We start from the raw sequence: 16,121 nt of genomic DNA on the forward strand, positions 1-16,121 counted from the left end.
GACACACCTAGACCAGGATCACTCTCTGTTGTTGCCGAAGAAGAGTAGTGGATGAGGATGGTCTCCTGGTCCGTTGGTGGGGGGAGGGGAGGGAAGGGAGGGATGAGTGACATAGAGAGAGACATAGTGTAGATAAAGAACCGAAAAAAAATAAAAAATGGCTCTAGCATGAAATCGTGAATCGTGAATCGTGAATCGTGAATCGTGAATCGTGAATTGTGAATTGTTCCTGGCCTTTGTGATCTGTTGTACATCTTACTCCCCTACTGCTGCTCTTTATTGGGTGGGTAGGTGGGTGGGGGGTGGAGGGCACGCACACGTCCACTTCGCACTACTACGCCTATGCCACCGGTCCTTCCTTTTGGAGTACAGTACTGTAGCATACACACATACATATATACATGCATTCCTATCTATCTAACTAACCACCAGCCCTGCTGGAAAAAGACTGGTGCCCTAACTATGCATGCCCCACTCTCTCTCTCTCTCTCTCTCCTCTCTCTCTCTCTTTCTCTCTGTCTCTCTGTTCCGCCTGGCCTGCTTCTGTTCGATCCCTTCGGTAGATTTCCGCTGCATCTTTCCACTCTCTCACACTCACATATATACATATAGTGGCATATATTCCGGCCTGGTTGACTGACTTGGGCTGGCTTGCTGGGTATAAGTATGAGTATGAGTGTGAGTATGAGTATGGGTATGGGTATGAGTGAAATAAAAGATTGCAAGTAGTACGCACGGTCGGTGCGTTCGTAAGGAGGAGGGAGGAGGGAGTAGGTAGGAAGTAGGAGATAGTACCTGACTAGCGAATGGGATGGGTGGACCTACCTATCTCATTATACGTGTAGTATGGTGGTGGTGGTGGTTGACGACTTTCTCGGTAAATATTCCAGTCCGACTAAACGGTAGATCGAAGCAAGGGAGGGAGCTGTCTGGGGGAGAAGAAGATGGATGGATTGCTTGGTTGCGTCCTTTGCTGACTTCCCTTTTTTTTTATTTTTTTTTGATAATGGAGGGAGGAGGAGCAGGAGGATGGTTGTGCTGATGATAGGATACAGTATGCATTAGTGAGTGAATCTCCCGCCGCCGCCGCCACTCCAGCCAGAGTGCATTTATCCCGGACTGAACGAATGACTGACTGACTAACTAACTAACTAACTAACTAGAAGGCCAAGGGGTCGCGAATAACGGTATACAGGTACCCGCGTGTGTGTATGTCTGGTCGTAGTCGCTCCCTTTTCCCAGTAAATCAATCAGTGTCAACGGGAAAAGGGGGTGAGGAGCCAGATACAGACATATTTGATCAATGTGACGGCGATAAAGCTATGTACATGTATTATGTGGCCGTCTTAGCGCATTTACTCCATTATTCCTTTTCCCTCCTACCCCAAAAGCCTCCCAGTATTACTTATTTGATCCATCCCAACCCCCAAAAAAACCCCTCATCCTTCCAACATCCATTCTTTTTCATCAGTACAACCGTTTACTCCTCCCCAACACTGTCTCCCTCTTCATCCTCTGACTTGAACCATTGCTACTCCCCGCCCCCGTCGTCACATTCCCCACCACCGTGCCATTCTCGTCCGTATAGTCCGCCCACGCGCTGTCCAGACCCCAAACCGCAGCACTGACCCCCACACCCTCGTTCAATCCGGCCGTCCGCAACACCATGATATCGAGCGGCTGTTCGGGGTACAGCGTAATCGTCGCGGATTGCTCTCCACCCTGGAGGAAGACCTCAAAGAGGCTGCGATCGAGCACGCCGGACATGGTGAAGGCGGATGTCTCGGGGTCGTAGAGGACGTTGGTGGAGAATTTGTCGGTGAAGAAGGGGTCGCTGTCGAATCCGCGGAGCTGGCCGCGGTCGAGCCAGAAGGGGGTGTCGCCGAAGAGGTATTGGCCGCCGGACAAGGATTCGCCGGTGATGGAGGACAAGAAAGTAAAGTTGGCAGTTCCGCTGGCGTTGACGGCGGGAATGTTGGTGATGTTGAGTTCGAAGTAAATCACCTTGGATTCAAGATCAGTGAAGTCAACAAGCACCGTGCCGTTGCCGAGGTTGTCGTTGCTTTGGAGAGGTTCGGAGGAGATGACGGGTGAGAGGTCGTACGGTAGGCTGACCAGGCGGTAGCCGACTCGTGTGGCATTGGTAAGATAGTTGATTCTCGGTAGAGACATGGCGGAACGCCAGCCTTCAAGAGGCCCCGAAGGTACGGCTTGCGTGTATTGCCAGTTGCTGGCCCAGGCTATGGAAATCTGGGGTTGGTCGCCTGGGATGCCATAGAAGAATTGGCCAGCGTAGTTGTCTTTGCCAAAATCAGCGATGCGGGCTACGCTGTCAACGGGGGTGAAATGTGTGCCGTTAAACGAGCCGGGTGCATATTGTGTGATACTGCCGCCGAGGGGTGCGCCTGGGTTGATGGAAATCAGCATCACCCACATCGTTTCCGTCGAATTCTCCATAGGCATCTCTACCATGTTGGGGCATTCCCACTGCAAGCCGAGGAGGCCGTGATAGGAGAAGTTGGATGCTTCTGTCCAATTGAGGAGATTTTCGGATGTAAAGATTCCCACGGCAAATTCTTGGGAGTAGGCTATGACCATGACCCACCTTTGGGTTGGTGCATACCAGATGACTTTGGGGTCACGAAATTGAGTCGATCCAATGGTTAGGACTGGATTGTCTTCATACTTCTCAAAAGTATAACCACTGTCATAGGAGATGGCAAGATTCTGACTCTGATCATTGGGCGTGTTGAGTGTGTAGATGGCGACCACACCATTGTCCTGATCAGGAAACAGACCTGAGGTGTTGTTGACGTCGACCACTGAGGATCCGGAGAAAATGCCTTCACTCGTATTACCAGGGAAGAGGGCAATGGGTTGATTTACCCAGTGATAGAGATCACGGCTTGTCGCATGACCCCAGTGTTGGTTGCCAGCAACAGCCTCAAGTGGATTGTCTACCATTGTCAGAGCTTGGAGACACACCTAGACCAGGATCACTCACACTGATAGTACAAGTGATAGACCCCCTCGGCATCAACGAACATGCCATTGGGGTCATTCATGAAATTGACGGGCGGACTGAAGTGAATCTGTGGCCGTAGAGGGCCCGTGTAGTTCCCCACCAACGGCGTACCGGTAGGAACTAAAGGATCAACATAGATAGGAGTGGCTGATTGCGCGTTGACATTGGCCGCGGCCACAGCTACGGCCAGCAGTGAAGTGAGCAGCAGCATCTTGAACAGAAACTGTGTCCGGTTGGAAGCCACCTGACTGAGGGAGCTCGCTCCATTTTGTAGCTCTGAGAGCTGTTCTGTACCATGACTAGCTGCAGTCTAGTTGCAAATGATACTTCCATCCTCCGGACAGCCCGAGCATCTCGTCCGAAGGCAAGCTTGCCGGAGCTCCATGCAGCATCGACCAAGCCCATTCCAGTCAGAGCGGGGCAAACTGGGGGGGGGGTCCAGAAGCCTGTACATTTTGGATTTGAAGGATAGTGGCAGGCAAGAAATCCAGCGTGCTATGTAGAAGCAGCGACTAGGACTGCGGCACGAATCTCGTTATTTGGATTTGCGAAGATCTTGCTGAGCCGGGCCGATAGAGTGTCCTTCTGTAAGGGGAAGACACCAATGAGAAGTGGACAGGATGCATGTCACTGACACCAAGAAAAGATCATGTGTGGCCAGTTATGCCGCTATCACGCCTTGTCCCATCTGTTCCAACGACAATGGAGGTCGTCTATTACCAACAGGGTTCCCCGCAACCCCAAGCCCAATCAGGAACTTCACTCCTACATAGTACTTGCCCAGCGGCCGAAATTCACGAGACGGTGTGAAAGTAGTGAAAGTATTGAAAGTGGTGTGTCAGCTGTCATCCTGATGTCTACCTGCACCTGAATGCCCCCGGGAAAGGGAAATGAGAGGACACACTCCCTAAGTTAGAATGGTCGCTTCGAAAACCATTTTCACATGACTGATGTGCAGGTGATGTGCAGGTGCTGTCGCAGATTTGCTGCACGTGTTTCCCCAAGCGACTGTGTCAGTTGTGCGCCAAAATAGCCTCGGCCATTGTCAGGACTATCGAGTACCACTATAGTAGCGGACATGCCACAATGCCGTATGGGTGCTCATCAAACGCCAAGATTCTTACTGGAATACTGGAATACTATACGTAGGATGATGATTGCCGGAGAATGTGATTGATGTCTAGCTTCAACCTATTTTATCACCACGATCATGCCGTGCCTTGGACTGCCTTTGTGCTGTGCAAGTAGAGCCCGCCATTGACTTCTGTTGGTCTGCTTCCCTCCCAGCTCAGGTGTCAACCTCTCACTGTGCGCGTTGTCAACCTTGGCTCCCTTAGTAACCACCATCCAATTGCTGCAGCCATGCATCGAGCTTCCGAACCCTTTTCTACGCGACCATTGTCGAAGCAGTGGCGCTCTCGTATCTCCAATTCGGTGGCAGTACACCAACAGTCTTGTAGTATCTGCTAAGACGGTGGATTCGGGATTCGATAAGAATAAGCCGGAACTTCGAGTCTTTGTCTTTTCGATTGCGTTCAAGATGCTTGCGAACAGCGACAGCCTAGTGGACGATGTATTAGTATGGAATGTAGTGAGACGCAGGAGAGTCGCGAAATTACTAGCTCTGCTATCTAACATATCTGGAGGCAGAGGAGATCGATGTACCAAAATAAAAAGAACGAGATTCATGACAAGAAGAAAATGATCCGTACCTTCTTGATCAAAAAATACAGGTCTTCTGGCAGTTCTGGTGCAAGACCTATATGAAAATCACTCCGTCAGTCTGGAAGACCAAAGCAGAGGCAGTGTCGACGAGGTTGGTGGATTTGAGAGCATCAGGAGTCACAGCAAAAAGCTGCGCTTCGATATTGACTAGCACGACGCAGATCGGTAATGCATAGGTCCTTGCGACTTTCATAGCTCTCAATCGGTAGGATGAACGCCCGCATTGCAATGCAGGGCAGAAAGAGAGGCAAGCCAGGCCTATTCAGAAATGGCGCATACCGTTGCTCTTCAGTATCCGGAGAATTTTGTTACCTGCGTTCAGAGCCATATTAGCTTACACCCAACCCCAAATTTCGTACTTCACTGCCGCCATATCCTTCGTAGTCCACTTATTGTGATATCCTATCTCTCCCTCCTAATTTAATCCTCTTACTTACCGGTAACTACCTTGACTTGCGCAACACCATGACTATCCCTCAGCACGACACCAATCTGCGATGGCGTAGCCCCCTTCTTCGCAAGCTTGCAGATATTGTCCACGACTTGATCGGGCGAGGATTTGAACCAAGTGGGTACGGAGCGGGAATATGGGATCGCGGAGGCGGAGATGCCTTTGCCTTTGCTGTGAAGACGACCCATGATGGTGATGAGAAGTCAAGTGTGTTGAGGCTGGTACTTTGTAAGGTTTGGCTGCAAGGAAAACCGGTACGCAGGCGAGGTGGGTAATAATTCGAATGTGGAATTTGTGGATCACGTGCTGGTGTCTTGGCGGGAATCGTGCTCAGGAATTTTTGATACACCAAATTTCTTTCCTGTACGACTGATTATCATATAACAGTGCCCTCTGTGTCGGTTCTGCAGCACGCAGTCTCCGTTCTGATGCTTGACTGGACTGCAGAAGCATCGGGAACCCAGTTAAACGACCAAAGATGCCTTTGTTCTCGAGTGACTTTGCTTTCCAGCTGCGTTTCTTGTTCGAGCACTTGCGGTCTTCCCCAAAACCCAGCACTTTTACTCCTGCTCTTACACTCATTCTCTTCAACCCAAGCGTCACATCTTTCGTGAGTCTTCATCACACACCTGCAAACCAATGCTAAGGTACGTCGCCCCTTCCTCTCTCTCCTCCTTCTTTGCCCTCAATCCTTCCATGATGACAACCTATGAAAACACAATTATTTCTGGTACCTCTTATGTCAGGCGCGATACGAATTGACGATAACTCGACTCCTTTTGCTCCGATGATCTAAATGGACTTCTGACTCTCTACTTATCTTCTTGTCCGTGAATCTTCCATCGAATAGCGATGAGCCCCATTATCGCTGACATTGGGATTTCTTACTTGCAGGATTTCGAGAGAAAAAATCGGGTGATAGCCTGACAGCCGTATGGCTTGCAGGTAGGAGCCGTGATCGTGGTTCGTGGCTATGGTAAGCCAAAGCATGATCTATTTGTTGGGAGACATGGGTAGACGCCGTGGGTGACCAAAGGAGATTTGTAGCACCAAGCTACTGTCTCGGTCTGGCTACATAGCACTCCGATGATTCATAGAAGGAGCTTTGGATGCGAGTCGAGTGCCCATTCATACATAACCATTAAGTCTGACTACCTACTAATATACAGACAAGTATGGCACGGCACAAAGCCTCCAGAATGATTGTCTAGAAATACATACAGTACACACATAAAACCTGGAAGACCAAAACGTATCAGATCACTTCCACCTCCATAGATCAGTCCCCAATGCCCGCATGTGTGCTTTACATGGTCATTCAGATGCTTTGCTTTCTATAAAAGAATGGGTCATAAGTCATGGCTCATAGCTCTTGTCCAACGGATTTAAAGGTCATGAGAACAGAAATCAGCAGTGGCTAGTCGTGTATTATGCTTCATAACAGGCGCGTTGTCGTGTAACACCTGATCTTTCGTGACTGTCATGACAGGTCTGCGGTTGTTGGGCGAGGGGTCGTCAAGGATGCTTCTGCTTAGTCTTGTCTCCTTCTTCTGTGTTAGGATTGATTCTTTCCGCTATGGCGCTTAGTGATTGTTGGTGATAATCATTCCTCGGTCTGCATGTGCTGAGAGGTGTCACTATACATATGTGTTTGTGGTGTTGAGTGGCGGTGTTCGAGATTGAGGTTGGGAGCCATAGGCACAAGTGGCTGGTCTTGGAAATGTTGTTGTGTTGTTCCTGGTCCTTGGCTAACGTGCGAGGTTATTTCGGAGGCGTGGACAGAGCTGTCAGTAATCGGAGGTGATTGACGGATGGGATCGTAGGGAGTAGGTCGGACTGAGGTGGCATCTTCTTTCATCTTTCTTCGGCGCTTCTTCCCACTCAAACTCTCGTCCTGTGCTTCCACCATTTCTACCTCAGGGGTGTGGGGAGTCTGTTTCGGAGCGGGATCGGGTTCACTCCTTGACGGCGAGTCTGTGTCGATCTTACTTTTCTTCTTCCTGGGTGGTCTTGGGGGCCGCGGCTGCCATTCTCTTCCTTCCGCTGCAGCTGCGGCTTTCTCCTGCTCGATCTGGGCATTGCTGGGTCGACCACGTCTCTTCTTCGTGGGCTCGCCGGCTGAATCACCTGGGGATGGTCTCATTGAGCCGCTGCCTTCTGCTGGGACCGGTGTATAACGAGCTGGACTCAATCCTGGCGGCTTGGGCTGAATGGCTGGGAAGCTTGAAGTCATCAGAGCCTCGGAACCGGGAAGTTGTCGTTTGCGTGGAATGGTATGAGGAATTTGTGCTTGCGTGGCTTGCTGAGAATAAGGGCTCGGTGCATGTCGCTGATAAAAACCGGCTTGCCTGTTCAGTTCCTCAAAAGCTAATTTGCTAGAATTTAACGATCTTCCTGAGAATCCAATCAGCAACATTCGACTTGAGAGCGTAACGAAAATCCAGAGGATGTACTCAAACATGGGAAGCTGTAAGCTTCTGTTTTTAGGCAGGTTTGAAACGTACCTTCGGGTAGAGGAATGTCCTCCCATCTTGGATGCACGTCGTGGTCTCGGATAAGCTTCACGAGGGCATTTGCAGGCACAGGCGAGAGTTTGATTATCTCTGCGAGCAATGAAACCTAGATCCGTGTCAGCGCCGACTGACTCTCCTCCCCATCTGAACGTTCGGGCACACCTTCTCGTGATCAGACCAAGGCCTATCCTGCGCAGTCAACTTCTGCATTCCTGTATGGTACCCTATCCCACCATCGATCGTACGGCAATTACTTTAATTCAGCCTCCTCGCGCGCGTCAAACAGCCCCTATACGACGGAATGCAAGTTCATACATGAAGTTGACGTGGAATGAGGCTGCACACCAGCAATAATTCATGGGTCACGGGATCAAGTCCTCAGGCGGAATATCAGGTTGCAAAAGAGCGACTAAATGTAAAGAACGAATGAGAAGTCAAACGAACATGCAATGCCCAAGGTTGGCCAGAAAGAGCGAGGGAGGCAGACCTCCTGGTCGGCAGTCAGATGGATGAGAAAAGCGTCGAAGTCACAAGGAAATTGCAGATAGCAGGAGTGCAGCTACGACTGCAAGAAGCGGCATTTCTGATTCGGCGGCGCGGACTGACGGGCGGAGCGATTGGATTCGTTGACTTTGGATCTGCCAGCTGCGAGCTACCAAGGTAAGGATGAGTGAGACGTGCAGCGACTGCTATGCATGAAAAAGAGATCGAGTTGCTTTCCTCGCCCTGGCGTGCAGCAAGCTAGAGCGACTTCGTAACAAGTGGGCTCAACTGTCCTGTTTCCTGCTGGCCCCCTTAAGGGCTTTCTGGTTAGGCTTCATCCCTGACAAGCCACGTCCCAAGAATCAACGCGCATGGTTGCACGACGAGAGAAATTCGACCGCTGCAGAATGCTTCTAGCCTCGAAAATCTTTCGTTGACAGTGCAAATATCTGGCCTGGTCCGAAAGCAGAATGCCTGATAATGGACAATGGATCTCTCAGCCTTCTGGGGATGTTGGCAGTCGAATCAAATGATGATGGCTGTGATTGGCAAATCACATAGGACGGTCTCAACCGGAAACACCCCTAGGCCTGGGAGTCGGTAGCCAGTCAAGATCCGGAAGCGCCCCAAGCTTTGTTCCCTTTTCGCAAGCTGACGGCTAACCGTTGCCAATCACTCTGCATGGAACATGGCGTCGAAAGCAAACATCAGACATCATTCTTTTCCGCTCAAAATAGCACCTCGGACAACAAACAGACCTCCTGCGACCTCATCCTTCTCACATTGTCTGAGTATTGCTTGTGATACCGAAGTAAAAGGATTTGCCATGGCATACGGTCCGTCCCACAGTCGTAGTGCGCCTTGGGAAGCGAGAGAGGGGTCCACAGATGAGGAAGACAGTGAGTCTTTGGGTCTCGAATCCGTCAACTTTGTATATCTTCAAGTGGGAGGAAGATGCGACTCTTATGTGGGCAATTTATACACCGCTCAAACGGCCCGCTACTGTGCGCCAATATTTCACCGCGTTTTCGCTGCCCAACCTGGTTGCATGCCACGTCGCGCGAACTGATAAGTGTGCGACAAAAGGTAGCTATAAGGCTGGCAGCTTCTTCTGCAAGACTGCAATACGATGTCCAGAGCAAAATTTAGTGTACAGATGGGTATCTGCTAGTACGAAAGGAATGTATTGTACTGTCGAGAATTGCGTGTACAACTACCGGCGCTCGCTCCAAATGCCCCTCTTAAACGCCCCCAGAACATTATGAAGCATATCTATTGTGTTGGAGGGTTGGTAGCTCCAGCACCTCCTAGCCTTTTCCCTTGCTTTCCATGCCGTCTACCATTTGACTTGGTGTTGCTCCTGACGCCATGCAAATGCAGGGCGAACCATTTAGCAGGTCATATTTGACCCCTATGAAATTTCATCTAGTACGTCATAGGACTCTCCTATGATGCTCTTCACGATCCACTCATAACGCTTTATTGTGAAGCGCATTGCATCCTTTCAGCGCCATGAGGGATGCCATCTTCCTCCTCCTCGTCTGCTCCTGCTGCACCTTGGGCTCGTGCTTGACCACGAGGGTCGACATCTTCGAGGTCGAAATCCTCAATCATGGCATCCGCAGGAGGCTGAAGTTGACGAGGGCGAGGGGGTAGAACCTTTTCAAGCAGTTCAAGATGTCGCATTTCTTCCGCCGCCGGAAATTTGACGTCGAATTGGATGTAGAGATTGCCGAAGTCATGATGCCGAAAAGATGGCATACCCTGGCCTTTGATGACTTTAATTTGACCTGCCAGAGGTTAGTACAGAAAGACATGCAAGTAAAAGTCTGTGCTACTTACCAGGTGTGATTGGCTCCCCCGGGAATATGTTGACCGTCAGCCATCGATCATCCAGGTGCTCGATATTGATAGCACCACCCGCTAGAGCGGTCAATAGATCAATCTCGGCATGGTAGAAAAGGTCGTCATCTTTGCGTTGGAATCTCGTATGTGGCTTTTGCTCAATTTCAAATTGCACATCTCCTGGTTGTATTCCAGGCATTTGATCGCCCTCACCACGGAAATCAATCTTGTGACCGCTCTTGACTCCCTTGTCGACATGTACATGCAGAACCTTTCGTTCTACTACAGTCTTCTTGCCCAGGCAGCGCTTGCACCTGTCCTTGTCACGAATAATTTCGCCCTCTCCTTGGCAATCTGGACAGACGGTTTGAAATCGCTGAATCATAGGTCCCATTTGTCGCATCATGGTCTTCATACCTGCACCGTTGCAGCCCGTACATGTTTTGACAGCGCCTTCCTTGCCTCCACGACCATCACAAGCTGGGCAGATGATTGACTTCTGCAGGGCTAGCTTTGAGACTTTGCCGCGATAGATGTCCTCAAGTGAGACCTTGTGGACGTGGTGAATTGTACGAGCCTTCTTTGGGCCAGTATCTCTCATTCCACCACCAAACATGCCGCCAAATGCGCTGCCACCTCCAAACCATTGCGCGAACAAGTCTTCAGGATTCATGCCACCAGCGGCGCCGCTCTGTTCGAGGCCCTCCTCTCCATATTGATCGTACAGTTGCCTCTTCTGAGGATCCTGAAGTATTTCATACGCTCGTGATAGATCTTTGAATTTTTCGGCAGCATCAGGGTTCTTTGCGTTTTTATCTTCACGAAGCAATCAGCCAAGACAATTTTCCAATGGACCAAAAAAAGGTCTCACCTGGATGGTGTTTCAGAGCTCCCTTCTTGTAAGCAGATTTGAGCTGGTCAGCCGAGGCCGAAGGATCGACCTATCAAATCTGATTAGAAACGACTGTTTAACAGACTGCTGATACTGACATACCCCTAGGACGTCATAGAACTTGGTCTCCTTGACCATCCTGTCGGAGCCTTGATCGAAAAGCGGGATGAAATAGAGCGGAAGAAGTAGGCGACTGAAGTTCAGGGGCCGATGGTTGTAAATTCGACGTGCGACAGAAAGATGAGAAGTTGTTCAACGGAAAGTAAAGATTTCCGAGGCAATGAAGGATTCTGGTACGGCTGAGAGGCGAAGCGGAAGGTTCAGCAAGCCCAGTCTTCAACCACAGAATGGATGTAGAAATGTAAGACCTCGTTCCAGGATATTATGAGTTCAGGTGCGAAGTGATTCCTGCTAAATTTCAAGGAGACTCTGAGGCTGATTTGCTCTTTGATGGGCCGAGGATTTTGTGCTGCGGACCAACAGGGTCGCTAAGCGCGGTTCTGGACGATTCCAAAAGATTCCAACGCCGGCGAAACACCCGTTTGTACTCCGTATGCAGGGCGCAAGGCTGTCTACAAGTTTTATCACATAGCCTTGCCTTTACATAGCACGCAGGATATTTACGGCCATGCAGCAATTATATCTTCTTTTGCTGCACAGCTTCAGTAACAGTAGAGAAGTACAACAGCTTGTACATTACAAGATTATTGCGCATTGAATGGACCAGGTTTGCGCAATGGACCCTCACCCTTGTTCGTAATTTACTACGGGGGGCGTATAATTAGAACTATAGTAGTATCCTCTGAAGGTTATCGATAAGGCGCTATGGCATTTGCTGTCGGCCCTTGTTAAGTAGTACTACAGAACCCATGGATAGAGACGTCTGAATGTGAAACAGGACCCAAAGTTGCGGTCGAGGAAGCAAAGAAAGGTGACGTAGAGGGAAGAGTACCGATTGGAGCGTGCTTGATGGCCAAGAAGAGCAAGATGTTATGTCAACACAATATGCGAGTCCAAAGAGGCAGTGCGGCATTGCTTGTTACTGCTTCTCAATATTGTTGTTATCCTCGGGCATGCATCTCATCGACAACCTCTTCCAGGCAGAAATCTCGGCCTTCGAGAACTCAGGACTCTCAGCCCCAGCATACGGTGGCGCCACCACGAACCCAGTTGTATAAGTGGTCGTTGGAGAGGACAAAACCTTCGTTGGTGGGAGAAGTATCTGGATGAAAGGGATGTAGAAGCTGTGGTCTTCGACAATGAAGGTACAAAGATCTGATGAGCCAGTTCGTCAAGGTCAAACTTGCCATCTCGAATGAGGATACTGGTAAATAACTGAGCAGCGCATCACACCACTGTGATTTAGCTGACGCTGCAGTAATTCTGGTTGAAGTAGTAATCTTCCACTCAATCCCCTTGCTATTGCTTCGTGCAACGGAGTATCTCGTCAAAGAAGAACTTGAGATCATCTGGTTTGACGAAGGGTGTAATCCCATGGCCCAGATTCACAATCCACCCTTGCTTTCCCCCTCCAAATCCATGCACCATCTCTTCGACTGCTCTAGTGATAGCTTTTTGTCCTCCGTAGAGTACACCAGGATCGGCATTACCTTGTAAAGTGACTCTCCCTCGAGCAGTTCTGAAAGCTTCTGCTGGGGAGTGCAGCCAATCGAGACCCACGACTTGATAGCCAATCTCACAAAGCTCATCCAGAGCATACCATGCGCCTTTAGCGAAGACAGTCATTGGTACGATATTTTCCCCCAGCTCTTCCAACCTCTTGGGCAACATCTTCGCGATATACTTTAGATGTGGCAGGACAAATTCTTTGAAAGTGGATGGTGATAATTCTCCAGCCCAAGAATCAAATACTTGTACGAGTTGGGCTCCAGCAACCACTTGTTGAGCCAAATATTCAACGCAGATGCTGGCAATCTTCTTCAAAAGAGCCTGACTCTCCTCTGGATACCTATAGATCCAGGTCTTCACTTCCTTGAATATCTTCGATCCACCTCCTTCAATCATGTAGCACAGCAGGGTCCAAGGCGCTCCACAAAACCCAATCAGCGGAACACGTCCTGCCAATTTCTCCCTCGTACGAGTGATGGCCCGATAGACATAGTCCAACTCAGCTTCCACGTCCACAGTTTTGTCTAGTATCGTTTGATATTGTCCATCGGTTGGGCTTCGTAGCGGTTCACTAAAGGTAGGACCTTGGCCATCTACCATCTTGACCTCCATGCCCATAGCTTGAGGGATGACAAGAATGTCAGAGAATATGATGGCAGCGTCAATGGCCTCATAGCGGTCAACCGGTTGAAGAGTGAGAGTTGATGCGATTTCTGGAGAGCGACAACACTCGAAGAAGTCATGCTTGCCTTTGACTTCGTGATATTCGGGTAGATAGCGACCAGCTGATTACTTTTAGTCATTGTAATGCGTGTCTGCGGACTGCGTAGATGGTAGGAAATACCTTGTCGCATAACCCATATCGGTGGCCGGTCGACGACTTCCCCTTTGAAAGTCTTAGCATCTTTCTAATATCGACAGGTGCTCCACATACCCCTTGCGGCTTTCAAGAGTCTGTCATTCTTCAGGGGAGCGAAGTTATGGGGCATAACTTCTATTGACTGCAGTTGTAGGAAAGCACTTTGGGATTCAATCCATGAGTAATGGAATTAGGCGTCATCGGGGAAGGTTTGAAGATGCGGGGGAAAAGCAACACTCTCACGAAACAGCTAGAAAAGTAGATGAAAGAGTAGCTAAGTAGCAATATGTTGTTGGTAATAAACGCATAACTATCTTTTGATTCTTGCACTGTAGACGAAAACGGACCTATTAAAGGTGCTTGAGTACTGCTGGCAATACGATCTCTGCAGGCTGACTAGCTCTCACTGCAGTCATTCCAGAATCTAAAGGATCAATATCACCAAAGAAAGCTTCTTCCTTTCTAACGCCCCCTAAGTTCAAGATACCAATTGGCATACCTCGTTCATGTGCTCTCTTGGCCAAACGCCAGGCTGAGTATGTTGCTAAACTGCTTCCAATAATGACAATCTTGCCAGCCTCATCGATTGCCTCTTCAGCAGCGATTTTGACTTTGGAGGGAATTGATTCACCAAACATTACCACGTTGGGTTTCAATATTCCAGCATTCGATTTGGTGCTCCAAGCGCCATCCTGGTCAGTCTCGACATGTCCTCGACTTCCGTCGCGCAACTCGGGCGCTGTCGTTAAACAGGTAGGACAAGCAGGATATCGGAACGTAGTGTATGGAGCTCCTGGCACATCGGCATCCCCATCCGGATTTGTACGATAGCCTTTCTTCCTCCTCTCAGCGGGGTTCTCGGTGTCGAGCGCTCCCGTGCTAAGTAACTCCTCCAAGAAGGTAGCCCAGGCTGGATTCAATCTCGCCAAGGCTTGTTGAAATTGATCTCGAGGCATTAGCTGGTGGCAGTTGATGCACACAAGAGCCCTCAGATAGCCGTGTAGTTCAACGATAGGTGTGTGCGAGTGAGCTTGGGAGTGGAAAGAATCCACATTTTGTGTAATCACGCTGCTGATGAATCCTTTTTTGGCCAAATCACCAATGGCAAAATGTGCAGCATTTGGTTTGGCTTTGTGCAGGCTGCTCCACCCTAAAAAGCTTCTTGCCCAATACCTCTTGCGGGCTTCATGGCTGTCAACAAATTCGTTGAAGTAGATTGGGCGGTAGCTCTTGTTCTGCGTATATGTCCCATTCTCACCCCTGTAGTCTGCAAGTCCGGAGGCTACCGATATTCCAGCCCCAGTAAGAAACACTGTCCGATCGTAGTGACCATGGTCAAGGTCACGAAGACGCGGCGAAGGTGGAGCTGACAGGAATTGTGCTAGAGCAGATGTGGCCCCTGCAACAGTAGATGCGCTTTTGGGAAGAATTATAGGTGGTGGGAGAGGACCCGTGTAGGGTATCCGCATTAGAGGCTTGTACATGAACAGCGGACATGGTGTATCTCAGATTTGGCCTGCTCTGTAACAAAATGATCTTCGTAGGACTCTAATTCTTCGAAGCACCGTCATTGACTATGCCAAGCTTTAAGTATGCATGACTGCAATGCCCCAAGCTACTACTGTACGGAGTACTACTGGGAACGTAGTACTAACGTTACTATTTACTACGTACTAATTGCCAGCAGAAGGGGTAGCTAAAGATTTGCGCTAAGTGCCATTAGTAGAAATGACAGTCATTCCGTCAAATGACCACCATACTAATATGATAAAAGAAGCATATTTTGACCATATTATAACTATATTCTTAGTAAAATACGTTGTAGATAGTAAGATTTTATTAGATCATGGACGACTAAGCTGTATATCTTTATACTCTCTAAGTAATATCACGGTTAGGCTTAATCTAAGCGCACTTTGATGGCTCCTCTAGCATTATTTTAGGCGGGCCTCTTCCTGCTAAGTAAGTAGTACATAACTGCAAAGCCTTACCAAAACTTGGCAGTTGTGCGGAGTTGCTGGCGCCACTCTCTCAGTCAGAAGCAAATCTTGTAAGTCTTTCTACATGTCGAGATTGGATGTCGAAGGCTTACAAGATTTGTTTCTGTTTGACCGAGCGGCGTCAGCGATTCTCGATTTACTTAACGCTAAGAATCCACAAGACTTTCGCAATCAGCCTAAACAACAGGGTGATGCCGCTCGTGCTCATACCGGTCTCACCCGGACCAATGTGAGAAGCAGGTTTGTAGTTGACTTGGTGGAGCTATGTGAGTTTGAAGGTAGGGCGCATCAATAGGGGAGTGAGAAGTATCAGGAAGTCTGTCCCTGAGCTTCGGGCTTCGCATCCACTAGGTGAAAGGAGCAGAAACGAACAGAGTCTTACGAAAATGTCTGAACCTCTAGGCTGGGCCTTAGCCACCATCGAAACCTCGAGGCAACCTCGAGTCATTGTCGAGTGCGATACCAACAAACTGGCCTGAGATCTGTATCGCTGTGTGACCGAAGATCAGCTTGAGCCGTGGAGATAAAATCTGTCGTTTCCCACTCCTGTGTCACATCTGTCCCATATCCACTTTACGTCAGAGACCAAGTAATAGTTTCTACTAAGCAAAGTATCAGTCTCTGATGTCGAAAGATCCTCCGGTTCCATTCTCTGAGCTTATTTCGTGCTCGGTCCTAGTCTAACATTCTTAGGGGTTA

The 16,121-nt window shown here is 49.2% G+C and overlaps 5 protein-coding genes across 5 annotated transcripts; all 5 read right to left on the reverse strand.

Moving 5' to 3' along the window:
- Nucleotides 1-1,467: 1,467 nt before the first annotated feature.
- Nucleotides 1,468-3,236, reverse strand: EPUS_00897 (uncharacterized protein; the record flags this gene model as incomplete). Its single annotated transcript, XM_007802456.1, has 2 exons — nt 1,468-2,957; nt 3,005-3,236. The coding sequence occupies 2 exons, from the start codon at nt 3,234-3,236 to the stop codon at nt 1,468-1,470; spliced, it is 1,722 nt and encodes a 573-aa protein (XP_007800647.1).
- Nucleotides 3,237-4,412: 1,176 nt separating this feature from the next.
- EPUS_00898 (40S ribosomal protein S13) lies at nt 4,413-5,389 on the reverse strand (the record flags this gene model as incomplete). The annotated part of the gene is made up of 3 exons (XM_007802457.1): nt 4,413-4,586; nt 4,738-4,784; nt 5,188-5,389. 3 exons carry the CDS (start codon nt 5,387-5,389, stop codon nt 4,413-4,415), a joined length of 423 nt encoding a protein of 140 aa, XP_007800648.1.
- A 1,415-nt stretch (nt 5,390-6,804) lies between these two features.
- EPUS_00899 (uncharacterized protein) lies at nt 6,805-7,858 on the reverse strand (the record flags this gene model as incomplete). The annotated part of the gene is made up of 3 exons (XM_007802458.1): nt 6,805-7,595; nt 7,706-7,820; nt 7,847-7,858. The coding sequence occupies 3 exons, from the start codon at nt 7,856-7,858 to the stop codon at nt 6,805-6,807; spliced, it is 918 nt and encodes a 305-aa protein (XP_007800649.1).
- A 1,818-nt stretch (nt 7,859-9,676) lies between these two features.
- Nucleotides 9,677-11,072, reverse strand: EPUS_00900 (uncharacterized protein; the record flags this gene model as incomplete). The annotated part of the gene is made up of 4 exons (XM_007802459.1): nt 9,677-9,987; nt 10,040-10,858; nt 10,914-10,983; nt 11,037-11,072. The coding sequence occupies 4 exons, from the start codon at nt 11,070-11,072 to the stop codon at nt 9,677-9,679; spliced, it is 1,236 nt and encodes a 411-aa protein (XP_007800650.1).
- Nucleotides 11,073-12,353: 1,281 nt separating this feature from the next.
- EPUS_00901 (uncharacterized protein) lies at nt 12,354-14,906 on the reverse strand (the record flags this gene model as incomplete). Its single annotated transcript, XM_007802460.1, has 4 exons — nt 12,354-13,348; nt 13,408-13,449; nt 13,498-13,557; nt 13,922-14,906. 4 exons carry the CDS (start codon nt 14,904-14,906, stop codon nt 12,354-12,356), a joined length of 2,082 nt encoding a protein of 693 aa, XP_007800651.1.
- Between the last annotated feature and the right edge of the window lie 1,215 nt (nt 14,907-16,121).

This window comes from Endocarpon pusillum (assembly GCF_000464535.1).
Source record: "Endocarpon pusillum Z07020 unplaced genomic scaffold scaffold1719, whole genome shotgun sequence".
Taxonomy (NCBI): Eukaryota; Fungi; Ascomycota; class Eurotiomycetes; order Verrucariales; family Verrucariaceae; genus Endocarpon; species Endocarpon pusillum.